This window comes from Camelina sativa, chromosome 12, assembly GCF_000633955.1.
Source record: "Camelina sativa cultivar DH55 chromosome 12, Cs, whole genome shotgun sequence".
In the NCBI taxonomy this organism is placed as follows: domain Eukaryota; kingdom Viridiplantae; phylum Streptophyta; class Magnoliopsida; order Brassicales; family Brassicaceae; genus Camelina; species Camelina sativa.
Window position 1 is genome coordinate 21006789 of NC_025696.1, and position 27708 is coordinate 21034496.

The 27708-nt window shown below is 34.2% G+C and overlaps 2 protein-coding genes, 1 non-coding gene and 1 pseudogene across 4 annotated transcripts; 2 read left to right on the forward strand and 2 right to left on the reverse strand.

The window, feature by feature from the left end:
* LOC104732371 lies at positions 94–1294 on the forward strand. Of its 2 annotated transcripts, none has more exons than XM_010451901.2 (2): positions 94–729; positions 838–1294. In XM_010451901.2, exons 1-2 carry the CDS (start codon positions 233–235, stop codon positions 1016–1018), a joined length of 678 nt encoding a protein of 225 aa, XP_010450203.1. In that variant the 5' UTR covers positions 94–232; the 3' UTR covers positions 1019–1294. The 2 variants fall into 2 exon arrangements, with proteins under 2 accessions (XP_010450203.1, XP_010450204.1); XM_010451902.2 differs by having other exon boundaries at positions 853–1294.
* TRNAE-CUC lies at positions 8503–8575 on the reverse strand. Its single transcript has one exon. It is a non-coding gene; the product is annotated as a tRNA-Glu (tRNA).
* Positions 18113–19641, reverse strand: LOC104733716 (annotated as a pseudogene).
* Positions 22044–26513, forward strand: LOC104732372 (3-isopropylmalate dehydratase large subunit, chloroplastic). Its single transcript, XM_010451903.2, has 15 exons — positions 22044–22207; positions 22303–22437; positions 22533–22703; positions 23032–23184; positions 23298–23366; positions 23461–23577; positions 23746–23820; positions 24069–24146; positions 24263–24358; positions 24450–24499; positions 24831–24885; positions 24980–25111; positions 25462–25509; positions 25606–25764; positions 26124–26513. Exons 1-15 carry the CDS (start codon positions 22145–22147, stop codon positions 26262–26264), a joined length of 1542 nt encoding a protein of 513 aa, XP_010450205.1. The 5' UTR covers positions 22044–22144; the 3' UTR covers positions 26265–26513.

Below are 27708 nucleotides of genomic sequence, written 5' to 3' on the forward strand. Positions count from 1 at the left end.
TTTTTTTTTTTTTTCTAAACGTAGAACACACAACGGTTAAGTGGCTTTTATTTTTCCTTAACAGTTTTTCTCAGAGATAAACATGAACACAAACCGTGACAACGAATCTTGAGCTTTTTGATACCCTAATTTTCTCCGATCAAAAGTAAAACAAACCCATCAAAAAATGGTGATGATATAGGCAAAAAGGAACAAGGAAGAAAGAAAAAGAAAAAAAAAAGAAGGTAAGGGCATGGAAGAGGGTCGAAGAGGATCATCTTCAACACCACAATCACGTAAGATCATGGTGATCGCTGACCCGACCCGTGAATCAGCAGCTGCTCTTCAATACGCTCTTTCACACGCCGTGCTCGAGCAAGACGAGCTTATCCTTGTACATGTTGAAAGCTCTGGTGGTTCTTGGAAGAACGCTTTCTCAAGTTTTCTAAGATTACCAAGCTCCATCTCTTCCTCTAGCAGCGGCTCCTCTCCCGCTTCTAACCTTACCGCAAGCGCTTCTAACGCTGCGGCGGTAAGCGCTTTGGCCTCTGAGATAGGTCAAGGAGATGGGAACTTTCTTGAACAGATGAAACGGATATGTGAAATAGCTCAGCCTAAGGTACGTGTACACACCGAGTGTATAGCTATGGAAGGCATCAAAGCTATAGCGATTCTTCTTCATGGTGACAAGCTTGGCGTTGATGTTATCATTATAGGCCAACGCAGGACAATCTCATCTTCCCTTCTAGGGTATGTCCTCTCTATCTCCATAGATCCCTTTAAAGAACAATCATATACCAATTGGTAATGAACATTCTTTATATACAAGCGTTGGTCTCTTTACATTTTTGAGGATAGTTTTGAATTTGACAGATCAAGGCGGCCTGGAGGGTCACTAAGAGGTTCAAAAGGAGTAGACACAGCGGAATATCTAATCGAGAACAGTAAATGCACTTGCGTTGGGGTACAAAAGAAAGGTCAAAATGGAGGCTATGTTCTTAACACCAAGACACATAAGAACTTCTGGCTCTTGGCATGATCATATATACCTAGTCAGTTTTTAAATGCTTTCAGGTAGCTTAATGCTGTGAAAAAAAAAAATTATGAAGATAAAATAAAGGTTACCTCCCCCACTCATGGATCTTCAAGTGTTTTCTTTTCCTCTCATCTCTCTAAATTCTGGCAATGAAGTGGTCTTTTATATGTTGTGTTTTTTTCACTTTGAAAAGTGTGGGTAAACGTAACGCTGTAAATATCTAACACATGACAGCCTAATGACACCAGTGGGAAATAAACGGATGTATAAGAATCTAGAGAGAAGAATATGTTCATATATCATTGTTGTAAAGAGCAATGGGAGCTTTTGATTAGTCTCATCCAGTACCGAAAACTTTAGGTTCTGTAATAATCTATACAAGAAAAGGAAAAGAAAAAAAAAAGAACACATACGTACCGCTTTGCAGTTACCGGATTCATATACGCTTTGAGACAACAAATACAAAATAACAGGACATGAGTACAAATTAAACCCAACAATGAGAATTAACTTCTACTCGATAGTGCCCGCAAGGCTTTTTGATTAAACACATCAGAGTAATCATATAGAACCTACTCTTTCAAGGTTCATGTAAATTACATCTTGACATAGCACTGTAGAAAGTAGATTCGTCTACAAATGAATATGATAGAGACATGCATGAAAGAATGAAACATCAAAAGTCATGATGTTAGAAAATATCCTTCATAACGAGTTTTTTACACCCATTAAACATCAGCTGATGTGTTTAATTAAAAAAGCGCGCCTTGTGTACATAACAATCATACCAAAAGAATAGCATCAGTAATTTTTTGGTAAAGCTTCCATCATTTGGAACAAGATAATGGAACAATTTGTCACCGGTTTAGCAATGTTGATATAACTCAAGATAGTTGTCAATATGGTTTCAATGGAAATGGATTATAAGAAAATGAAAACACACACATAGTGCTCAATCAAGCAAATTAAGTCTTTCACAAAATTACCTACAAACTGACCACAAAAATAGGCACCTAGAGTCAATTTGGTCAATCAACAACACAACAACAAAAAGAATCTTACTTATGTTGCTAGTATGAACATTAACACTTTAATTTTCAGCTCCACACCTAGAGAGAAAAAAAGAAAGAAGGGAATTTGGCACCAATAACCTAAAAAAAAACTATAATTCACTCTATGACCACTCTAACCATACATCCCTTATATTCTCTGTATTATGTATAATAATGTCCAAATTAACCCTTGTACATGACCAATAGTTACAATGTTTTTCACTCTTACTTGATACATAACAAAAAGTGACGCAACGAAAACTGAACATGACAACCTCTATATTGATTATTATATAATTATATATTAATTATATTATGCATTAATTCTCCTGTAACTAAAAATATATACTATTGCATAAATAATTTGACTACAGCTTATTAGAATTTTGTTCCTTTGGTCATATTTGATTTGTTATTATTGGAAAAACATAATACAGATAAAAATTATAATATAGAAAATATTATATCATGTATATAATACAAGGTATTTTTAATAACATTCAGGTCGATAATTTAGATCCGTTATATATATTAACTAGATGAGTATCCGCCCGATGTGCGAGTTTAAAGTTTTATAAATTAAATTTAAAAAATATGTTAAAATTTGTTGTATGTTATTTATAAATTTTTATTTTTGTTATAATACCCTGATTTATATCCATTTACAAATCTTTTATGTATGTTACTATTTAAAGTGTATTTTGTTACACTTAAATATGTATACTCTATGTTACAAATATATTCTTTATCACCACCTAGAAAATATCTATACGAACACATTAAGCCAACTATTTTACTTTTATTTCTGCATAGTTTTTTAATTACTAAAATTGTTAGCTCAAAAAATATTTTGAATTAAAAATATATTACATAATATACTAATCAATGATATATCATCACAATAATGTATGACCACCATGGAGAAAACCTTGGCTCCGCCTTCCTCCATTGGGGAGAGATAACCTTGCGTCCAACCTCCTCCACATTCCTCTATTTGGGAGATAACCTTGTGTCCAACCTTCTCCACCATAGAGAGAGAGAACCTCGGCTCTGCCCTCCTCCTATGTGGAGAGAAAGTGTTCACGTCTTTTTGCTATCTCAAAATGGCTTTCTCTGACAATGAAAATAAAAACCTTTTTCTAACGTCACAAAATCTTTTGATAGTAACTAATGTTAAATTTACCAATGGATTCGTGGAAGTGACTTTGACACACCATGATGTAGCCTCTGTCTCTGTAACGCCTCAACCGCGGCCTTGCTAAGTGAGCCCATGTCCACTCTCAGTCCATGGGTCCACCTTCCTAAGTGGCCTACATCTATTCCCGCCGTGGACCCACCCATATTCGATGGCTGGTTTGTTACGTTTAAGAGGCTTTAAAAAATTGTTTACCGATCCTACAAATCAACAAATGATCTTTTCCTGTGTTTTGTCCTCACTCGCACAGTTCCAAAAATCACTTCCAGGTTAGTTCTCTCAGAACCCTTGACCGAAATAATAAGTGCATTTTGGTGATATATGTGGCCAAATCAATTCTTTTAAAACTTTCCGTAAACCAGGGTGTCATGGTCTTTGAGCTCCTATGGATCTATCAACAATGATTTATGTTTTTCTAATCTATCTATCTATGTTTGTTGTAAGCTTGTGTTTGATTAGCCTATTTCATCCATCCATTAGGTTGATGAGCTTCTACTTGTTATCTCCCTTTGGGATTGAATGAATAAGGGTAACAATTATGTTTGCAAAAAAAAAAGGTTTATGACCAACCAATCAAGGTTGAAAAATTAGAAGAAAATTAATTTAGCATAATTAAAGAAACAATAGAAAATTATAAGCACTGTAATATATGAATCTCAAATTATTCAAAGATAAAAATATAAATTAAATAAAACAATCTAAAAATACTACAATAAATTTTAAAATAAAGTATTAGGAAAAGAAGACGCATATATTAATCTTTTTTTTTGTCAACATATTAATCTTACCTATTCCCAACTGAAAAAGGAGAAAGTAGGAGAAAATTTTGGTTTTTAAAAAATAATAAAAATTTACTTTCCCGTTAAAAAAAAATTATCAATCTAACAAAGTTGAAAACAGTGTTTATGAATAAATTATTTAAATATGAGACGATCTATGATTATGTAGAACTGAGTATTTACAAAATTTAGAATTAATAATTAACTGTATATTTTCCTTAATCCCTTTTTCTATTTTTTTTTTAGAATTAATAACTTAAAATTAAAAATAAGTAAATAATATTATAATTTTGAATTTTATGAAATATATTTATATATATATATATAATATTCTTATAATTATTTAAAAAACTTTTTTTTATATAAATTCTGTAATATTTGATAATTATCTTTTTACTTTATTAATATTTTTTTTAAACAAAATATTTTATTTTTGTTGTAATCAAATTCCTCATTAACTTTTACATATGTGTAAATATGAGATTGATAACTTGACACATGTCAAAATCTTGTTAATGGCTAACTTTCAAAATCCAACTTTATATAATAAGATTTTTTTGTAGTATAGTAATTTTTTATTTGGTGTACATTTAACTTGACAGTTTGGGTTCTCTATGTTGTATCCTTTAGGGTATAGTTTTCTTTTTGCATGTTTCATTGGCCACCACTATTACTACTACTACTTTCCTTGACATCACCACCAGCTATCGCAAACGCTAGCATCCTTACCACCATCATCGTTACAACCACCACTATTACTACTACCGTCATTACCATTTTATCATCGCCGCCCAAACCACTACTACCATGCTTTATTCCATACTATTTCATTTAATTATACTATTTTTTTCGAACATTTAACTTGATAATTTGAGTTTCCTATGTTGTATTCCTTAGGATATAATTTTTTTCCATGCAATTAACTCGGCAGTCATTGGCCACCCCTATTACTTATACTTCCATACTATTTTATTTTGTTCTATACTATTTTATTTGTAAGTTCTGTATACAGTAATTTTTCTTTAAAATAAGTTTATGTCAGTTTATAAAAAATTGAAAGTAGTAGTAGTAATTTTATTTGTCATTTTATTTTTATTTTTGTTGCCCTGGATATTATGGACAATTTGGAAAGATAGGAATAAAAAAGTTTTTCAAGGAGTTGAGGCTGAGCCAATTGATATTATCAATCAGGCGTCAACTGATAAATTTTTGTGGGAGGAGGCTAAGTCCTTCTCGGGTAACTTTTTGACTCCCCAACCGGATCCGGAGGAAAGGGTTGTTTCTGTTCGGTGTCAGGTTGATGGGTCATGGAAAAGATCCGACCCTTTAGAGGGCTTGGGTTGGTGGTATGGGACTAATGAGGATAAGAAGCTACTTTTGGGAGCTCGCAGTCTTCGTCGTAGTCCCTCTTCCCTTCACTCGGAGCTTAATGCCTTGGTATGGGCGATGGAGTCTCTTCGGGCGATGGGGATTGATTGTCAGAATTTTGAGTCAGACAGTGCTGAACTGGTGGCGATGGTGCAGGATCCGGACGACTGGCCAGCATTTTCGCACTTATTGGAAGACTTCCATTCCCTCAGATCATCTTACACCTCCTTCACTCTGACAAAGATTCCGCGAACGTCAAACGTCCGAGCAGACTGTCTTGCTCGCTCTTCTAGACCTTTAGCTTCTGAATCTTCTTTTGTAAATTCTCTTCCTCCAGATTGGGCAACTAATCTTGGAGTCATTTTTTAATTTATTTTAATGTAAGGTTGAAAAAAAAAAGATATATGTAGAAAAAAACAGTTAGATTTTTAGAAGATTTATAAAAAAATCTAAATTTATGTGTTGTAAACAAAAAACAAAAATACAAATCAAAAGGATAAAAGTAAAAAAATTTCATAAAACAATTATATAATTTCTCTCTCCTCACTCTCAGGTCAACCACACTCGCTTGTAGATCTGTGTGTATGTCACCTGGAAGTAGTTTGGTAAAATCACATTATCCTTTGGTCAGTCATTTAATTTCCCCAATCTCTATATTAGTAAAAAAGAAGTACAACTTCTTCTTTGGACGAAAATGCCTCCAGCGTCAATGACCAGAAAACAATTTTGTTGAGGTTAAATGAGACATTAAAGTAATCGAATCGGATTTTATTTCTTAAATAACCCAAAATTCTTAAATTATATACCCGACTCTCTTCAATTGGATCCTCTTTGTTGGATCATTCTCCGGATCAAGAAGATCCGCGTGTTTTTAATCGGATCCTACATCAAACTGATGCTAATCAGAAGAGATATGAGTTTGAAACTAGAGGAGACAATGGTGATTACGAATGACACACCCTTTTTATTATATTTCGTTTCTTCATGCTTGAGGTTACATATAATCTTTTTTCTGGACGGTATTGACTTTGGCACTATGGTTGTTTTGCAGTCCAGAATTATTAGTGTGTGCTTCTCAAAAGAAACTGTGAAGCTAATCATACATCATTTGTTCATTAATCCGATTTTTGCAGAACAGATGTCATTATGAGCTCTATTCATCGGTATGAAATAGGTAATTTTCGATCTATCTTTTTTTTTCTTTCTCAAATGGTTTTGATTTTTAAATGAGCAAAATATCAATGTTAATAATGCCAACAATCCCTAATTTGAGATCCTTCATTGTTTTTTTTTTTTTACTTATCTCACACATATATGCAAATATGATACTGATAAATCACATTGTTGCTCTAAAGGTTCTTTTTATGAGCTCAAAATAGAAGTCGATGAGATACAGTCTCATGATCAAGTAAGGTAAATGTTTTTATTTTTTATTGACTAATAAAGTTATCCAAACTTTTGGCCATATAACCAGCTTGCATATTACACACTTCTTTTGTTGCAGAACATAAACTGAGATATGCAAATATATCAAGTAGAGACGATGCCATGCAACAGTGAGTTCTTCTTTCTACTGTTTGACCTCTCAAATTAGTTTGTTGTATAAAAACTAAATTAATTGTGCATGTATGTTGCATCGTTAGCAAGGGCTGTCATCTATTTCCATGGCAAGAAAAACTGTTAATTGGTGCTCACATGTTAAGCTTTACCCATCCTATTATTTTATTTCTTTTGCATTGACATCTATTCATTTGATTTTAAAACTAGCTAACAATACTATTCATGGATTCTTAAGCAAGTAATCAAATGTCTTAAAAGCTTATAAAATGGTTGATATATGTATGTTTTGTGTATGTTATTCTATAGTGTTCAGTAAAATGATAAGTGTAACTGTTTGAATAGTTTGTAGAACAATCTGATCTTTATGATTTTTTGTTTTTGTCTGTAAAGATTATAGATTGGTGTTAGTAAATTAACTAACAATTCTTAAATCTAAATGTGAGAATAAAGTAGTGTATTTTTTATTCTCTTCTTGCAGGTACAGTTGTACTAATGTGACATTATATTATGGGTCGCTGGTTCTGATCCACAAAAGTGCATCATCTATTGAACTGCAACATGTGGAGAAGGAATAAACATGAGAAGAATTGAGAAAGTTTGAATAGAACAATACAGTAGAAGAGAAACAGATAAGTAGAGAAAAAGTGAAGGTGATCAGACAGCCATGTTAAAGCTCCACTTCTTTTATGAGATTTTTTTTCTCATGATGTATGCAAGTAATACTTGCCAAGTATATTAGCTGCATGTGTGTCTTCTAATCTTCTTTTAGATGAATTTGGTATTACAAATCCCACGTGGTTTACTTAAACTTTATAATATGTACTTATAACACATTCTTTGCAAATTCCTTGCGAAGATATTTATGTAATTTTAGTGAAAAAAATTCCGATAAAACTTTATTACTAACATATAATAATATTGTATATACCCACGGTAATTAAACAGTGTAAGAATTGAAAATAATTTTCTTCAATTACATACTTTCATTTTGGCAACTAAATTGATCATTACTTTATATTGATCATTTTAAAAAATAATCTCAACCTTAATTACTTACACAATATTTTAATGTTTTTATTTTTAAACATTAATACCATTTACTCATAATTTTAATTCGTTTTTTACTTTATTTAAATTCATGATAGTGTAAAAAAATTTCTGCTTTTTAAATATATATATTTTTTGCCATCTGTTTTCTAAATATTTTATTATATCAAAAATCATTATATTACAGATTACTCGCTTTCTTCTTTCTACTAATTTATCAAATTCATTATAAATATGTTTTATCGTAATGACCGCACTATAGTGTGTATTTCAATCTGTTGTAGGTTATATATATCCGTAAATATTCCCCCGCGCTGTAGCGCGGATCCGATTCTAGTTAACATGTTATATTCTTCATTTCAATTGTGATTTTAGTCGGCTACAGAAAAAATTCTGTAGAATAAACCAAACATATTGAGGTTGGACATTGTAAGCTTTGATTGCTTCGTTGAAACACTAGTACGGATTCCACACAAAATAAAAAATCTCCGTTGCTGGGATTCGAATCCGGGTCTCTCGGGTGAGAGCCGAGTATCCTGACCAGCTAGACTACAACGGATTGTTGAACATAGTCTGTGTTATATCATTTTAACACTATTTTGCAATTATTGAGTAAGTGGATGTGATTTATTGCTTTTTTTTTTTTTTTGTGGTTGACATGGATGTGGTTTTTCGCTTGCAACTTGTAAGAGGTTTTGGCTGTTTTATTGCAAAAAGTCATTTTCGTGTTAAAACCAAGATGAGTAAATAATAGCCTAGAATCTAAATGTACCCGGATGAAGTTATACACAAAGGAACTAATGCATTTTATCAAACTATTTTTTTTTTTTCATCTAAAGGATTTCATTCATATAGTTCTTCAAGTTAAATTACAGAAAACTGGCAAGGAAAAACAATCCTTCCAGAGATTAAAGCCGGCGAGTTCATGAACACTCCCGAACACTTAAGGCCAAACAAGGCGAGCTAAGAGGAAACAACCCAGACAGACTACATAAACATCTAATCTATACTTCCCAGAATAGAAACAAGAGATCTAGAAAAATAAAAATAAAACCTAAAACTAATGAAAACAATTAAGACAGATCTGAAACAAGAAAAAACACACAACGAATCAACTTGCAAGAATCTCCTTTACCACAAGTTAGAACCGGATGAGCATGCTGTGTGACCCTTTTTGTTGCTTCGCGGAGGAGCTACCAGGGCCGGTGAGACACTACCACCACCTAGAGACCATTCAGGAGGAAAGACTCTTTTGAAACAGGAAAGACTCTTTTGAAATAGGAAAGAGATCTCGATCTGCGTTGGTGAAAATTCTTCATCAGAGGCAGTGAAATATCAGTTGGAGACTGCCTCAGCCATGAACCGGCCAGATCTGAAGCCAAACTTTGACGGAGAGAGCAAAAGCCAAGAGGCTGAACCCAAGGTTAGGAAGATCTAGGCTTAAAAATTCTAGATCTGAATATTCTAGATCTGTAAGCTGTTGGAAGAAAACAAGATGGATGAGCCGATTAAAAAAAGAACAAAAGGGAAACTAAAGAGAGAAACCCGACTTTGGTGCTGAAGAAGCCACCAGAGTCGGTGAAACCTTAGCGGCGGCAGTTTTAGCTAGAGAGAAGGGAGAGGTTTTTAGGTTTTTTAGAGAGAGGATGACACTTAAATTTTATAATGATCAAACTATCTTTAAAGAATGGATCTACCCCTACTTCGTATACATAAACGCACGCTTCTAAAAATTGTCAGTGAAAAGTCCGACACTCTAGCTTAATAGAAATGGTATATAGAAGGTACAATTCGGTTTCTCTGCATGTTCCAATTGTGCAGTGACTATTTTTACGCCTGATCTTAAATAATTTGTTCTACTCACTAAAGCAAATATATGTGGTTAGATCTATATGTTAAAGTACGAGAACGTTCGAGTACGTGTATGTAAGAGCATAAAAGTAAACAAGACACAAGCTTTGTTAACGGGTTTTAGATAACCTACATCCCCGGGACCAAGTCCAGAATTCATTAACTAAAACTAGAACTTTCAACAATACCTTCAGCAGATCTCTCTATCTTATTGATGGGGCGACGCCACACACCATTGTGTGCATCTCTCAAGAATATCCTAAGACGCGCACCTCTTCATGAAACGCTCTCTTGGTATCTATAACAATTGCTCAACCCTAGAGTTGACTACTTTCCTATTCTAAACCGGTAAACTAACATATTTAGATAACTCGTAAATATAATTAATCCTAATTCCATAAATCGGTAGGATTGGTATAACTTGTACTTCAAGCTATCTTCAAGCTTATGCCAACATTCTCCCTGTTAAGCTTGAACTCATTTTCTTCCAAATCTCTCATGCCAATGAGATCCCTCTGATCCAACGACACAATAATATATATGTGTACATGAGCTCTTCTCTTAGTGTCAATTTTCGGCTGGCCCAACAAGGTCTAATAAGTGTGATTTTGCCAAACCCAACAACAAACAACACCTTTTGGCAAAAATCACACAATGACGTGAGCACATCGACATCATCTCTTTCTCCCTTTCCGTGAAGCAGAACACCACCGGTTCGCCACCATCTCCGGCGATCCCCTGCAACAACGCTGGTGTCTTCCTCCATCATTTCCGATGAAACGTCTTTACCGAAGAATTTGAGACATCAACTTTGTCTCCTCCAATGGATCAAACGCAGCTCCTTTGTCTTCTCCGACGAAACGTCTCTGGTGAAACACGACCAGTGTTGTCATCGTTTATCTCAGGTACCTTCTAATCTCTTCCTTTCTCATGTTGTTGCAACAATTAGGGATTGGATTCTTCTACTTTCCCAGAAAATTGGAAACACAAATTTTCAACTTTGAAGCCAATTCAGGTGACAATCTCCATCATTTTTCCGACGTGATTCCCAGCTTCTACGGCCACATATTCCTCTGTAAATCCTATTTACATCTAATCTCTCTCTTTTGTCTCTTCTTGACTCTTAGAGATTAGGATCTTCTGAGATTTTCTAGAAATTTTGAAGCTTATTAAATTTCCACTTCTGAAACTAATTCATGTGATCAACTCTGTTAACTTCTCCGGTTAACTCCGCAGCTTCTCTGTCAAGATTCAGGCAATCTCTTCTCACTGAATCTCTTTTTGCCGTTGTCAAACCTTTTGTGATTCAGTTTTTAACCGAGAGATTTAACTCATGTACTCTGTTAACAATTGAATCTCCACTCTCAACGACCACATATGCTGCTTAGGCATGAACACCTTCTTGTAACACGTCAATCTCTTACCTCTTTCTCTTGACTTGTTGAGATTTAGGACATGTTAACCATGAACTCTAAACATGTTTGTCAATTGCGACTCCACCTGAAACCTTGTTTCTTTAAACCTTGTTTCAGAAACCTTCAGGATAGATCACGACCTTGAATCACTTCTGCTTGACCAATTACTACAATATCAAGGTCTTTCGTGATTCTCTGCCAAGTCCTCTTTGGAACTTTCATAAGCTGCTCAACCTGGAACCAGTCACCCTTATCACGGCTCCACAACCTTCCAGGTAAATTCTTCACAACCCTTTGTGACAACTCATCCAATGACTTATGATCTTCAAGCTTTTACAGAGACTCGCCACCCTTTTTCTTTGTCAAATCTGTCCTGCAAGATCATGTCACAAACACTAGGACGGCTTCTTTAACAAGCACTGCAGCCTTCACCTGTTAAGACGATTTCCGGTAAGCCTTCTCTCCCTGGATCATCTTCTTTTAATTTTTAGAGACTCCATGAAACTCTAACTTCAGTTTTATGTCTACTCCCACAGCAACTCCATTGTTGAACAACCTGTGTTCTTCTTTCTCCTTGATGACTTCAGGTTCCCTCCTGACCATGAATCATCCTCCACTCTTTAGCTGCTGGAGTTTTCTCCCTTTTGAGCCACCAAAAATCCTAACTTGGATTTCCTGAATTTTCATCACAAAACCTCCACCTGGAATCAGAATCTACACCTCACTAAACTGATTCTCCACAGATTACCAACTTCTCTTATCTTGAGTCACCCTATCATGACTCATTCTTCCAAGAAAAATAATTGTCTTTTTTCTTGAATTCTCCCAACATCTCCACCTGGAATCTAATTCTCTTCACATTAATTCCAGGTGCCTACAACTACAGGTAACTCCCTTAACCTCCTCACTTAACTCTATCGACATACTTTTTCTTTTTTCAATGCTGACTTGTTTCCTTTTTTTTCTTTTCTTCCTGCCAGCCTACAATGTCGATAGTGGAGTTACCTGGAGCTGTCCTCCTTCAGACGATGTTGAGGAGATCATATCAGACCTGAAGATCCTGTCCAGGTACTGCTTGAGTCATAACATCTGTTGGATTTATACTTGTGAGTATATTGTGTAGGCCACCTCTCCTTTAGATACCCAATCTGTGATGAACTGAAATCTTGTGTCCATAACTTTGGTTCCTGATGCCTTCTCTGGAGTTAAGCTGCTTCTTTTGAAATGAGATGCAGTTGTCGTTACCATTGCTTTAGCTTCTGATTTTTCGAAAGTCTCAACTTCCTTTTCCTGTGAGAGACCTAGACCTTCCTTTGCTCCATCTCTTTTGATCTCCATTCCCTGAATCCTTGAAGCTTTTCCCAAATCTTTCATTTCAACTTAGTCGCTTAAACTCTCCTGAACCAAACTAATTTCTGACAGCTCTACTTCTCCATTGACACTTTCTGGTTTATCCTCCAAAACCCTTTCATCATTCATGTCACTATCACAGTGTGTCCACTCTTTATTGTGATTTCTCAATGGTGGTTGGTCATCAGATCTTTCGTCATTCTCTTCAGACTTAACCTCATCTGAAGTTTCTGATTTTTTTGTTGAGGATGAATCATTACCTTGAGCTGATGATTCTCTTCTCTCAAAGCCATATGGAGTAGGCCCTTGAAATAAATTCACACTGAAAGTCATCTTCTTTGACTTCTTCTTTCTCACTCCATCTTCAGCCTTAGGGCATCTTTAACCCTACTATATTTTAGAGTCAAAACTCTATTATAGAGCAACATTTGCTCCAACCCTACTCTATATTTTACTCTAAATTAGAGAAAATGATAGGATTGCTCTATATATAGAGCAACTCTATTCTCACCTCTATTTTTTTTACACTAACTCTATTTTAAATTTGAAAATAGAGTAATACATTGGAGTAAAACAATGCTCTATTTTTGAGTTACTCTATTTTAGAGAAAAAAATAGAGACATACAATGGAGATGGTCTTAGTAATACCTTTTCCATCGATTTCAGCCTGTGACAAAATTTCTTAAACACATGTTTCTGTTTTTTCCTTACTCATTGTGAATCACCATTGATCGCCGGAGATGAAGACTCAAATCTTTAATTTTGCAATAATATCCCAAACGTTGTTGTGGAGTAGAGGATCGACTTTGTTAACACCAATTTCACCATCGTTGATTTAACATCTTGGTAGCCATTGAAACCCAAAAATCCAAGCCCATGCTATCTTCTTCTCTTAATAAACATAGCTCTCGGTTCAGTAAGCCAGCCATAACAAACCATTCTCTTGTATCTTCTAAGTCTTAGAGCAGACAAACTAACAACAACAACAAAACCCCACGAACACGAATGATTTCTATTGTTTCAAATTACACACAATCCATGAGTTTTTGTTCCTATCTGTCACGTTCACAATTTCATTCTCCTCTTACACACGTTCATGAACACAGTGATTCTCATCCACTTAACCTTTCTTTTCAAGCCCATGTCAGTAAAACTCTTTTCTTCTCAGTCGTGTCCTGACGTCGGTAATAGAAACAATCAAATTAGTTGTGCTCTTCATACAACTCTGATAGAACAAACCCTTTATGAGAGTTTGTGATTTATTCTGCCCCTTCATAAATACTCTCTACCTTAAGATGCAGTTGGCCTCCATAAATACTCTCTACCTTAAGCTTGCTAAACTTCTTTCTTCATCAATGACTTCTTTTCAGCGAAGAGGAACAAGGCTAAAAAAATTATGACAAACTCAACATCTATTTCGTCTTTACGATAGTCTGAGATATTCATTAAACCATAACTCTGCAGCGACTTCTCTTCTCTCCAACAAGTTCTTTGTGTCTTTCTTCGTGATTGTAATATCTCACGGCTCTCGTCACCAACCTTAACGCTTCACAGCCACAAATCCAGGATCACACCCGAACAATAAATCAAGAACAGATTTATATCGAACCTTGATTAGTCAAGCTCTGATACCAAATAAAGCAAATATATGTGGCTAGATCTATATGTTAAAGTACGAGAACATTCGAGTACGTGTATGTAAGAGCATAAAAGTAAACAAGACACAAGTTTTGTTAACGGAGTTCGGATAACCTACATCCTCGGGATCAAGTCCATAATTCATTAACTAGAAATAGAACTTTCAACAATACCATCAACAGATCTCTCTATCTTATTGATGGGGCGACGCCACATACCATTGTGTGCATCTCTCAAGAATACCCTAAGACGCGCACCTCTTCATGAAATGCTCTCTTGGTATTTATAACAATTGCTCAACCCTAGAGTTGACAACTTTCCTATTTTAAACCGGTAAATAATATGTTTAGATAACTTCTAAATATAATTAATCTTAATTCCATAACTCGGTAGGATTGGTATAGCTTGTACTTCAAGCTATCTTTAAGTTTATGCCAACACTCACTACAAAAAAAACAAGTATATTGTATCACTTAAATGGTATCACAAAACTAAGTGATATTATTTTAAATTAGTTATTTATAAATGAAGCATCTAAGCATTAATTATATTAACTGATGTTATAATTGACTAGTTTGACATCAGTTAAATAAAACTGATTCAAGTCTTTTTAGTTTGTATCACTTTGAAAAATTGATTTAAAAATAATTTTGCATCATTTTGTACTAAGTCCTATTAATTATTAATCTCATATGTACACAAATATATATATATATATATATCTTATTATATAAAGTTGGGTTTTGAAAGTTAGCCATTAACAAGATTTTGACATGTGTCAAGTTATCAATCTCAGATTTTGACAAGTGTAAAAGTTAATATTTAAAAAGAGAAATTTAATTACAACAAAAATATAAAATATTTTGTTTTAAAAAAAGTAATAATGTAAAAAGATAATTATCAAAAATTACAGAATTTATTAAAAATACAAAGTTTTTAAAAATAATTATAAGGAGATTATATATATATATATATATATATTTCATAAAATTTGAAATTATAATATTATTTACTTATTTTTAGTTTTAAGTTATTAATTCTACAAAAAATTGAAAAAGGGATTAAGGAAAATACACAGTTAATTATTAATTTTAAATTTTGTAAATACTCACTTCTATATAAACATAGATCGTCTCATATTTAAATAATTTATTCAAAAACACTGCTTTCAACTTTGTTTAATTGGGAAATGTTTTTTAATGGGAAAGTAAATTTTTCTTATTTTTAAACCAAAATTTTCTCATACTTTTTACTTTTTCAGTTGGGAATAGGTAAGATTAATATGTTGACCCAAAAGAAAAATTAATATATGTGTTTTCTTTTCCTAATACTGTATTTTAAAATTTATTGTAGTATTTTTAGATTGTTTTATTTAATTTATATTTTTATCTTTGAATTATTTGGAATTCATATATTGCAGTGCTTATAATTTTCTATTGTTTCTTTAATTATGTCAAATTAATATTCTTCTAATTTTTCAATGGTTGGTTATAACCCCCTTTTTTTTTTGCAAACATAATTGTTGCCATTATTCATTCATTCAATCCCAATGAGAGATAACGAGTAGAAGCTCATCAACCTAATGGATAGATAAAATAGGTTAATCAAACACAAGGTTACAACAAACATAGATAGATAGATTAGAAAAACATAAATCATTGTTGATAGATCCATATGAGCTTAAAGACTGTGACACCCTGGTTTGCGGAAAGGTTTAAAAGAATTGATTTGGCCACATATGTCACCAAAATGCACTTATTTTTCCACTCAAGGATCCTGAGAGAACTTCATGATGCATGACCTTCCTGGATGTGATTGTCGAAACTGTGCGAGTGAGGACAAAACACAGAAAATATCATTTGTTGATTTGTAAGGTTTGTAAACAAGTTTTTAAAGCCTTCCAGACGTAACAAACCGGCCATCGAATATGGGTGGGTCCACGGGCCGAGAATAGATGTAGGACCCACTTAGGAAGGTAGGCCCATGGACTGAGAGTGGACATGGGCTCACTAAGCAAGGTAGTGGTTGAGGCGTTACAGAGACAGCGGCTACATCATGGTGTGTCAAAGATACTTCTACGAATACATTGGGAAATTTAATATTAGTTACTATCAAAAGATTTTGTGACGTTAGAATTTTTTTTTTACTTTAATTGGTTGTCGGAGCAAGCCATTTTGAGATAGCAAAAAGACGTGAACATGTTCTCTCCACACAGGAAGAAGACAGAGCTGAGGTTCTATCTATAGTGGAGAAGGTTGGACGCAAGGTTATTTCTCCAAGGGAGGAAGGTGGAGGAGGTTGGACGCAATGTTATCTCCCCAAGGGAGGAAGTCAGAGCCAAGGTTCTCTCCACGGTGGAGGAGGTTGGACGCAAGGTTCTCTCCATAAGGGATGAGGGTGGAGCCGAGGTTTTCTCCATGGTGGTCATACATTATTGTGATGATACATCATTAATTAATNATTCTTCTAATTTTTCAATGGTTGGTTATAACCCCCTTTTTTTTTTGCAAACATAATTGTTGCCATTATTCATTCATTCAATCCCAATGAGAGATAACGAGTAGAAGCTCATCAACCTAATGGATAGATAAAATAGGCTAATCAAACACAAGGTTACAACAAACATAGATAGATAGATTAGAAAAACATAAATCGTTGTTGATAGATCCATATGAGCTTAAAGACTGTGACACCCTGGTTTGCGGAAAGGTTTAAAAGAATTGATTTGGCCACATATGTCACCAAAATGCACTTATTTTTCCAGTCAAGGGTCCTGAGAGAACTTCATGATGGGTGACCTTCCTAGATGTGATTGTCGAAACAGTGCGAGTGAGGACAAAACACAGAAAAATATCATTTGTTGATTTGTAAGGTTTGTAAATAAGTTTTTAAAGCCTTCCAGACATGACAAACCGGCCATCGAATATGGGTGGGTCCACGGACCGAGAATAGATGTAGGACCCACTTAGGAAGGTAGGCCCATGGACTGGGAGTGGACATGGGCTCACTAAGCAAGGTAGCGGTTGAGGCGTTACAGAGACAGAGGCTACATCATGGTGTGTCAAAGATACTTCTACGAATACATTGGGAAATTTAATATTAGTTACTATCAAAAGATTTTGTGACGTTAGAATTTTTTTTTTTTACTTTAATTGGTTGTCGGAGCAAGCCATTTTGAGATAGCAAAAAGACGTGAACATGTTCTCTCCACACAGGAAGAAGGCAGAGCTGATGTTCTCTCTATAGTGGAGAAGGTTGGACGCAAGGTTATTTCTCCAAGGGAGGATGGTGGAGGAGGTTGGACGCAATGTTATCTCCCCAAGGGAGGAAGGCAGAGCCAAGGTTCTCTCCACGGTGGAGGAGGTTGGACGCAAGGTTCTCTCCATAAGGGATAAGGGCGGAGCCGAGGTTTTCTCCATGGTGGTCATACATTATTGTGATGATACATCATTAATTAATATATTATGTAATATATTTTTTATTCAAAATATTTTTTGAGCCGACAATTTTAGTAATTAAAAAACTATGCAGAAGTGAAAGTAAAATAGTTGGCTTAATGTGTTCATATAGACATTTTCTAGGTGGTGATAAAAAATATATTTGTAACATAAAGTATATTTAGGTGTAAAAAATATACTTTTAATAGTAACACACATCAAAGATTTGTAAATGGATATAAATCAGTGTATTATAACAAATGTACTATTTATAAATAACGTACAATAATTTTTAATATATTTTTATTAAATTTAATTTAATTTATAAAACTTTAAACCCGCACATTGGGCGGGTCCTCATCTACTATATATATATATATTAGACTACGGTAATAGACTAATAGTATAGAATGTCAATGATACAAAATGTTGATTTTTTTGTTTGGACTACAGAATTAAGCGCGACACACCACTATGTCTATAGGCTATAGCCGCCAGCCATTGCAAACGCCTAAATAGATAACAATTTGTTAGATAGAAAACGATTGATAAAAAACGTGGCATAGGATATGGCATACGTTTAGATCGTAATAAGACAGAAGTATCCAAGCTGAGACAAATGCGAATGACTATAGGTCCGCCGCATGTAAGAGTTGACGCAGAGATCAAAGGTTTCGCCACATGGCGTATCGAAGCATGTGACACACGTGAAGTGTAGACCATTGAGAGACCGAAGGCACGTGCAGCAGCTAATGGTCCGGGTCCGGGCCACATAGTAAAGAGTCAAGACCTCCCAAAAGTCAAGCTGGCCATCTCTATTACGGTCGAGCTCCCGGAACATCTCAGGACAGAGCCAAGCTAAACCGGCCGTTTGACACAAGAAGGCAGTGTACTCTTGAAGGCTGACACGGCCGTCTCTATCAACGTTCATTGCCCGGAAAAACTGCCATGCCAAATCCTGTTGTTCCGTGGAGCCGTTGTTGTAATAATCAATCGCGGCTTCGTGGAGCTCATTTAATGATTGTATGATTACGAAGAAAAAGAAAGATAAAACGAAAGGAAATTGTGAAGATAAGTGGCTTAGACATACGAAAGATGAAAATATATACTTTGATAAGTCAGCATGTGGAAGTTTCTACGTACAAGATGAGCTCGCGACCCTACTTGAAAGAGCCAATTAATGAAGAGGTACAAGGAGCTCGGAAGCCAAGTTTAGGACCACAAGTCGTCTTGTTTGTCTCTATAAATAGAGGAAAGAGATAAGAAGTACTGTATATGAGTTTTGTTTAAGTCAACTGTCAAAGTCTTGTTGTAGTGTTTGTGCGTAAAACAGAACTTGTTTCATGTGATATTCAAGCCAGTAAATAAAAACAAAGAGACAAATATAAGATTGTATGTGTACTAAATTATATAGCCTTGCCGTATATTTGGTTTCTTACAGAATGAACCGAGCCACTTTCCTACACTAACCTTTGCCCAATATCAATATGGCAAAAACTGCCTAGGCGATTGCTCCGTAAACACTTCAAATGGTAGCCTAGTTATTAGTAAAAAATGCTTCAACTCACTTTTCTTCAGTCTCAAATGATATATGTGTATGCATATGAGTTATGTTAGAGCAGAACATTTCTATAATTCTTTACATTTCTATATATGTGTATGTGCCAAGAGCAGAACATTTCTATAATTCTTTAGATTCTATCCAAATCCACATTACCCCAAAAAAAGTCCTATAATTTTCCTTTCACCTATTTTGGTGATTTTCTAATTTGGCATGATGTCAATTTACCTCCTTATTAACTCCTATCCATTTCTCGGATATCTGTAAGATCACTATGTCGTCTCTCAACTTGGGATGATTTCGATTTTTCACAATATTGGCAAGAAAGCATGAAATCCTATAAAACAATGCAAACCATGTAATCGATTGCATCGCAATTACTTCAAATGATATAGATCATAATCATGCTTGTCAGCTTGTGATAAGCTAGAGTAGTTAAAAGTTCTTATTTATCTGTCTAAGCCCAAAATTTTATCTGAATAAAAGTATATAATACAATGACGTCTTTGTTTTTGTACGTCTGTGAATTTCATAAATAAAATAAAATGAGAAGGTATAAAATAAAAAAATTAGCTTAATCAGTAAAAGAATACATTGCAAGAAAATAAAATTAAAGCTCAAAAAATAAAATTAGGAAACTTAGGAAAATCATATACTGTGATTTTACTGTTTACTATATCTATATAATCTCCGTTTCCACATTGTGAATTTTGAAAGATATATTGTCATCACGTTGTAAACGAGTATGTCTCCGCCAACCTAAAGACTCAACCCTCTAAAGTACCAATTAAAATACATTATCTCACTAAAAAGCTCCATGTATTATATAACCTAGCTTACTTTAGTCTCTCTCTCAACTTGTGGTGCATAAGTTTTGCCGGAATGACGTCGTCAATCGTGATATCAACTTCGACTGTTACGTAAATTAACATAGACTATAGTTGTCTTAGCTTTTTTTCTTTTACGTCAAAGTGCATAAAAATGTACTAAACACAACATTTGACAGGTGCGATCATTGGCTTATGCACCGATTCTATTAGTTATAGTGGTTAATTAAATGCAAATATGATTGAAAGGAAACGAAGTATATAAAGCTTAAAATCTAATGTGTGGAGCCACACTAGATAAGTGTCAAGTCCAGATATGTGTATATGTGGTTCGAGATGCCTATTACAAAGAACAAAAAGATCACTCACAATGATTATAGAAGACAGGATAGAGTCGAGATGTCCATCACACATAACATGTCATCATAGCTAAGTCTGTCGCCCTAAAAATTAAAACTTCATCCACAACATCAAGGTACAGAACTAGTGATATACAATCTCCTATATAATAAAACGGAAGTAAACAATTTTTTTTTGTAGACTATATAATTTGTATAAGTTAGTTATAAAATAGGTTATAGATTAAATAGAGGTTGGTTACAAAAAAAAAGTTATAGATTAATTGGTCAATCCATGAACTATATGAATATACTTAAGAATATCCCAAAGAATTCTGTTAAAGATAATATTTCAATGATTTATACAATTTCCAAAATAAAATCTTTATTATTTCATGTATTGTTACAAAAATATATACTGTTAGCCGTAAAAAAGGAATAAAATCTTGGCAATTTATCACATTTAATTGTGATTTCCGATATCTTATTGCAGTTGAAAATAAAATATTACCTAAGTATGAGTCATATTAAAAACTTTCACCAAACATGTTCAAAAATTAAAATGAAAACAAATAACAAACTTTCACCAAACATGTTCAAAAATTAAAATAAAAACAAACAACAAACATAACCATTTATCATACATAAAATTACAAAATGAACAATATAAAACTTATAAAATAGGTGTTTTTTTCAAGCCATCATATTTAACATATAATTTTATTGCATAATATTTTATCCAAAAAACTTTTAAAAACAATCATACAAATGATATTTTATTCTAAAATTATAATATAAATAAAAGAAATTTCAATCCGTGCTAAAAGCACGGGTACTAATCTAGTTCATTAATATTTTCCTAATCACATATCAACTTTACTGAAATCGTATGTGGTTTGAATCAAATAATTCTCTAACTAATATTAATTTACTATTTACCAACTATAATTGAAATGGTAGTAAAATAATTGGAATACTCATGTGAGAAATGGTAAAAGGAGTTGATCGCCTTATTGTACGTGTTAGCTATATTTAAAAAAATTTTAACATCCCTAAAAGAATTCTAACTACAGTACAATAAACTATACTTGAAGCAAAAATGTAATAAGCTTCAAGTAACAATATCTCATCAATTTGGACTTCTAAAAGCCAAAAATACAGAGAACTCAGATTTTGGGAATACATAAGTAAGTTTTCCTTTCATTTGAAAAATTTTCTAAACGTTTAAAATATACAAATCACTTGATATTAAAACGATTTTTTTATAATTTGAATAAATTTTACATTCACTTGTTTTTTTATGTTTGTTTGTAAAAAGTGGTAAAAAGAACAAAAAGAATTACTTGTTTTAAAAAAAATATTTTAACGTGAAACTGATAAAGTATTACTTAACGAATATTTTTGTTCCGGTGAAAGGAAAAAAGAAAGATTAAGAGAAGTTTCACGTGATTAAATTTTGTTAATGGCACCAACCTAATGACCATTTCAATTTTTTTTTATAATGTTTGTCACCAACCTATAGACTCTCTTTCACTCAGTCAACGCAATGTTTGTGTCATACACACACACACACACACACTTGTGTCCTTCCTATACAAACCCCCACATTTTATAACCCTTAGGTTTATAAAGCAACACACGCCTCAAAATCTCTTTCTACAACTCCTCCGCACGCACACAGAGAGACCTTGAAGAAGAAACCAATTAACCATGGCTTCCTCTGTAATCTCTTCCTCTCCTTTCGTCTGCAAATCCTCATCCTCCTCCTCCAAGGTTCCATTTCTCTATTATCGATTTCACATTTTTCAACCGTCTTCGAGTTTTCCCAATATCCTTATAGGTTTTTATTTTTTTTTCTCTTTGAGCAGAAGGATTTGGGGTTTTCGTCGTTTACGAAATCGTCGCAGATTTCGATTCATCGATGTCAGAAGAAATCGATTTCTCGGAAGATTGTCTCTGTTATGGCTCCCCAGAAGGATCGGTCTCCTGGCACCACAGGATCGGTCTGCACCTTCTTCTTCTTCTCTCTTGTGCCATTCGTGTTTTTGATTCTAGTTCGATTTCTTATATGCTTCTGTTGTGTGGGATTTTTTTGCAGGTGAAGACTGGGATGACGATGACGGAGAAGATTCTAGCGAGGGCGGCTGAGAAGTCATTAGTGGTTCCTGGTGATAACATTTGGGTTAATGTTGATGTTCTTATGACTCATGATGTTTGTGGACCTGGTGCTTTTGGTATCTTCAAGAGAGAGTTTGGTGAAAAGGCTAAGGTATTCATTATGCATGCTTCTTCTTTTCATCACAATCCACCTGGAACCTCTGTTTTTACTATGTGCTAGTAGTACTAGAACTCAAGAAATGATGTGATTGCTTCTGGTTTACTATGGAATTCATAGGTTTAGGAATTGGTGAATGTTGATCACAATTGTTTTTTCTGGTTTAGGGGTTTCATAGGTTGGAATCTTGCTATGAGTATAGTATGTTGGTTTGTTGTCTTGCTTTTTCAGCTAGTTAAGAAGCTTGTGTAAATTTGGTATTTATGCTTGCTTGATCACTTTTGCGCCGTTACTTATTGTGATTGTTACTTACATGTTCAAGGTTTGGGACCCAGAGAAGATTGTTGTTATTCCAGACCACTATATATTCACTGCTGATAAGCGTGCAAACCGTAATGTTGACATTATGCGGGAACATTGCAAGGAACAGAACATCAAGTATTTCTATGATATCACTGACCTTGGAAATTTTAAGGTATGATGGTTTCAAACTTAGTATGGTGTCATGAAATTGTGAGTTGCCTGTTTACATTGATTCCGTCTTGCTTGTATTCGGATGACGCTTAGTGTTTTTCCCCTCATATGTAGGCTAATCCTGACTACAAAGGTGTTTGCCATGTCGCACTTGCACAAGAAGGTCATTGCAGGCCAGGAGAGGTAACAATCTCTCTCTCTGGATATGATTGGCTTTCTTCTTGTTAAATCTGGCTTTGTTCGATTCTGTTCTAAATGATGTGCTTCCCTTTTATAGGTTTTGTTAGGAACAGACTCACACACTTGTACTGCCGGAGCATTTGGTCAATTTGCTACAGGGATTGGAAACACTGATGCAGGCTTTGTGTTAGGGACTGGAAAAATCCTCCTTAAGGTTTGTATAAAGCTTATTCCTTTGATTCTCTATGCTACAGTTATGTTCAGTGTGTTAAATGGAAATCAGTGATGCCCGTTTCAACTTGAAACTTGATAAAACAGTTTCCCCTTCTCCAAGTTGTATGATCCAACTGTAGTTTCTGAAGCTCATATCCTGACTTCGCAGGTTCCACCAACAATGAGGTTTATCTTGGATGGGGAAATGCCCAGTTACTTGCAAGCAAAGGATTTGATTTTGCAAGTGAGTGTGATGTTTTATAGCTTTTATGTCCTTTCCCAGCTTCAAAGTTTTTTTACAGATCATTATTGACAGTAGTATGAAGTGCATTCCACCTTTTTAATGTGTTCTAGTCATGTCTTCACCAAATTGCATATTTGTGTGAAGTCATTTCCATTCTAAATTGATACTTTATTTATTTTATGTATCCTCTTTTGGGATTGTATCTGGCGTCCTTCATCTGGATCTTGAACTTTCTTCCAACTTTGTAGATCATTGGTGAAATATCTGTTGCTGGTGCAACTTACAAGACGATGGAGTTCAGTGGTACATGTATCGAAAGTCTGAGTGTAAGAAATTATTTTGTTTTTCCTACATCATGGGTCCCTTCTCCTATGGGGATAAAAATGAATATTGGTATTTTCGTTGATTTATAAATAGTTGCTTCATCATTTTTGGCTGCTAGATGGAAGAAAGAATGACACTATGCAACATGGTTGTGGAAGCTGGGGGAAAGAATGGTGTCATCCCTCCTGATGCGACCACATTAAATTATGTGGAGGTATGCATGCTGTGTTTTCTTGTAAATTATGTGTTTTTCAAAGAGAAATGATGTTGAGATATGCTTATTCCTTTTCTTATGTTAAATGCAGAATAGGACATCTGTACCCTTTGAACCAGTATACAGTGATGGAAATGCAAGGTACAATCACATGGCACCCTAAATTTTATAAAGAATGAGTAGAATAAATATGGATTATCTCTATTTGAATTATTATTGCAACGGGATAACTTCAGTACTCTGGATATGTAAAATGTGTTTCGAACCGACAGAATGGTCTCACAATATATAAGTGTATATATATATATATATATATATATATTCGTTTGGTTGGGAGTAATTTTCGGTTAGGGATTATGAAAGTACCCAGTTTACCAGCATTACAGATTGCTCTTTGCGGTTATCACTCTGTTGCTTAACCTTTTTTTTTTCGCAGTAATTTTACCAGTAATTTTGTTGTTTTCTTCCATAGCTTTGTCGCAGATTATAGATTTGATGTGTCGAAGCTGGAGCCTGTGGTAGCCAAGGTTGGTGTACTATAGTTACCAATCTAAAACATTGAGTTCTTTCCGCCTCCTCAGGTTATTTTAATTTATTTGCTATTGTTATTCTTCTTTTCAGCCTCATTCTCCTGACAACCGGGCTCTAGCAAGAGAATGCAAAGATGTGAAAATTGACAGAGTATACATCGGTTCTTGTACTGGTGGGAAGACTGAGGATTTTATGGCTGCAGCTAAGCTTTTCCACGCAGCAGTAAGTTCCACTTGTTGTCTATTTCTTATTAGACATGCTTACCACTGTTTTACTCGATTTTAGGCAAGAAACTATGATTATAATCTTGCAAAACACGAAGATATCTTGTACTTTGTTTTTGATCTGAAGCAAATACTTCATTGAAATATTTGAATCAGCCATGCGTTGTTTTCTAAATTCTTTTCTATGGAAAGGATAGTTATGTGTTTTGTTTGTATGGATGAGTCAGATTTCCTCGTTATATTGGTACAAGGAAAAAGTTGTTGAAACTTTGTCTAAGTTTTCTCTTCTCTAGCTCCTCGATTTGGTTTGTGTTTTAGCCTAATACAAATTCTGCTTTGTATTTGCAGGGAAAGAAGGTCAAAGTCCCAACTTTCCTTGTCCCAGCTACTCAGAAGGTTAGCACTACATTTCGACATTGTTACTATTTTAAGTGGTTTTATCACAGAATACCAATATCAAATGCATTGTATTCTATCTTGTCAACTCGTCAGGTGTGGATGGATGTGTATGCCCTCCCGGTGCCTGGATCAGGTGGAAAGACATGTGCGCAGATCTTTGAAGAAGCTGGCTGTGACACTCCAGCCAGCCCTAGCTGCGGTGCTTGCCTTGGTGGTCCAGCAGACACTTACGCTCGCTTGAATGAACCTCAAGTATGCACCCGTTTCTTATACCTACTTATTCAATTATTTTGTGCTTCACCTGTTCTTGAAAATTAATAAATCGATATCTCAGTAAATACTGAATCACCACCAAAAAAAAAAAATTAATCACTTCAACCCCTTCCCTTGGATTTCTGCATATGCTTGATCCACTTGAATTAGCTAATTTGCGTCTTGTAGTTGCAATTCGTATTGAATATGGCTAAGACGTTTCCTTTTGTCGCCATTTGTTGTTGTTCAACAGAGAAATGCCTACATTATGAAAGTTTGTTAAAATTGAGTATTTTACTTATACCTTTGAAAAATCTGATCTAGTAGTGAGACTAACAGAGACATGTGTTATATTACAGGTGTGTGTCTCAACCACGAACAGGAACTTCCCTGGACGGATGGGACACAAAGAAGGACAGATTTACTTAGCTTCTCCTTACACAGCTGCAGCCTCGGCCTTAACTGGCCATGTCACTGACCCAAGGGAGTTCTTGCAGTAGGCTAATGTAATGGCTTCCTGTGAAAATCATATGCTATGCATCGTCGACACAACATCGTTAAAAGATGGGCATTGTGAGTTTGTGACCTATATGTATGTATTTTCTTTATTTCCCTGTTGGTCTTTAATAGTTTCAAGCACTTTGTCAAATTTTTATGTTTTGAGTTTGAAGTACTAATAAAAAGAGAAAGAGAGAGAGAGAGAGAGTTAGACAAGTCAATGCTCATATTCTAATATCTTCATGACACTATCAGCGATTTGATTGCAAAGTAAAATATTGAAGACTTGGTGAAAACTTGGCTCTTATTTTGTGGTTTGCAATTGCTGGACGTTTGTCATATATAAATTCGAATATAGATATTTTTTAAAGTTCTATAATGTATTAAACTCCAATAATGGAATCCATAATTAAGTAATTCAATTCTCTATATGAACTAAAATATATAGAAGATTATAGTACCGTTGAAACATTTGTGTTAGAGAAAGGGAATATATTTGGTAAAATCCATTGAATTAGCAAAGCTGACAAGAGATAAATATACAGTCTTAAACTCTTAACCCTCAATAATGCCAATAAATTATTAAACCTCCAATAATACGTAATTTAATATTGATAATTAGAGAGGCAATATTAGAATTGGTGAGGGGCAGTTGACTTGGGGAATAGGAGCCCACAGAAATATTATAAGATTTTTGCAAAATTAACCGTATAGTATCAAATCGAAATTGAACCTAGAAACAGCAAACTAACATTGAATCAAAGTATTAAAATATGGGAATCCTAAATTTTAAAACTTTAAAAGTTTAAACGGAACAGATGCTCAACCGAAATATTTCGAATACTCAAAAAAAACTAAATAATTATATATACAAAATATTAGTTATTTTTAATTCAACTAACAAAATTACCCAATATAGCGAAAAATATCAAACTACCTGAAAATACTTGAAAATAACCAAAAATAGCTTAATAGATCCTTAGATCCAAAATAGAAGAAAAAAAAGAGAGGATCTAAACCTGATCTAAACTGGAGTCAAACCGAATTTTTTCGAAATTTATATGATCATAAATTTTAGAACCGAAAAAACTGAAACTGAATAAGAGCGGACCGAATACTTTAACTCCTATGTCCAGATTTGATGATCCTAATGGGGACGATAGAATACATTAGGACTTGTTAAGAGTAAATGGAACAACATTGGTTCTTTAACAAAAAAAAAAAAAAACAACATTGGTTAAGAGTAAATGAAACAAAATTTGTTAATGAAAAATAGGTAAAACAAGTGCACAACGAGAATAATAAAAGTTGAATGAGTCGAATAGAGGCTAATAGAGTTTTATGGTTTTAACATTTAAACGCAAGTGCAAGCAACTAAACTTTGTATTTCTGAATGGATACCTTCTTTATAGTTTATTAAAAGTAATTATTCTCAGACTTCTACAT

What these genes read in the sequence shown, in the direction of transcription:
- LOC104732371 (XM_010451901.2), top strand. Translation starts at nt 233, where the DNA reads ATGGAAGAGGGTCGAAGAGGATCATCTTCAACACCACAATCACGTAAG. An exon ending in ATCTCATCTTCCCTTCTAGG is followed by an intron (nt 730 to 837) that starts GTATGTCCTCTC and finishes TTTTGAGGATAG; the next exon opens with TTTTGAATTTGACAGATCAA.
- LOC104732372 (XM_010451903.2), top strand. Translation starts at nt 22,145, where the DNA reads ATGGCTTCCTCTGTAATCTCTTCCTCTCCTTTCGTCTGCAAATCCTCA. An exon ending in CCTCATCCTCCTCCTCCAAG is followed by an intron (nt 22,208 to 22,302) that starts GTTCCATTTCTC and finishes CTCTTTGAGCAG; the next exon opens with AAGGATTTGGGGTTTTCGTC. An exon ending in CAAAGGATTTGATTTTGCAA is followed by an intron (nt 23,821 to 24,068) that starts GTGAGTGTGATG and finishes CCAACTTTGTAG; the next exon opens with ATCATTGGTGAAATATCTGT.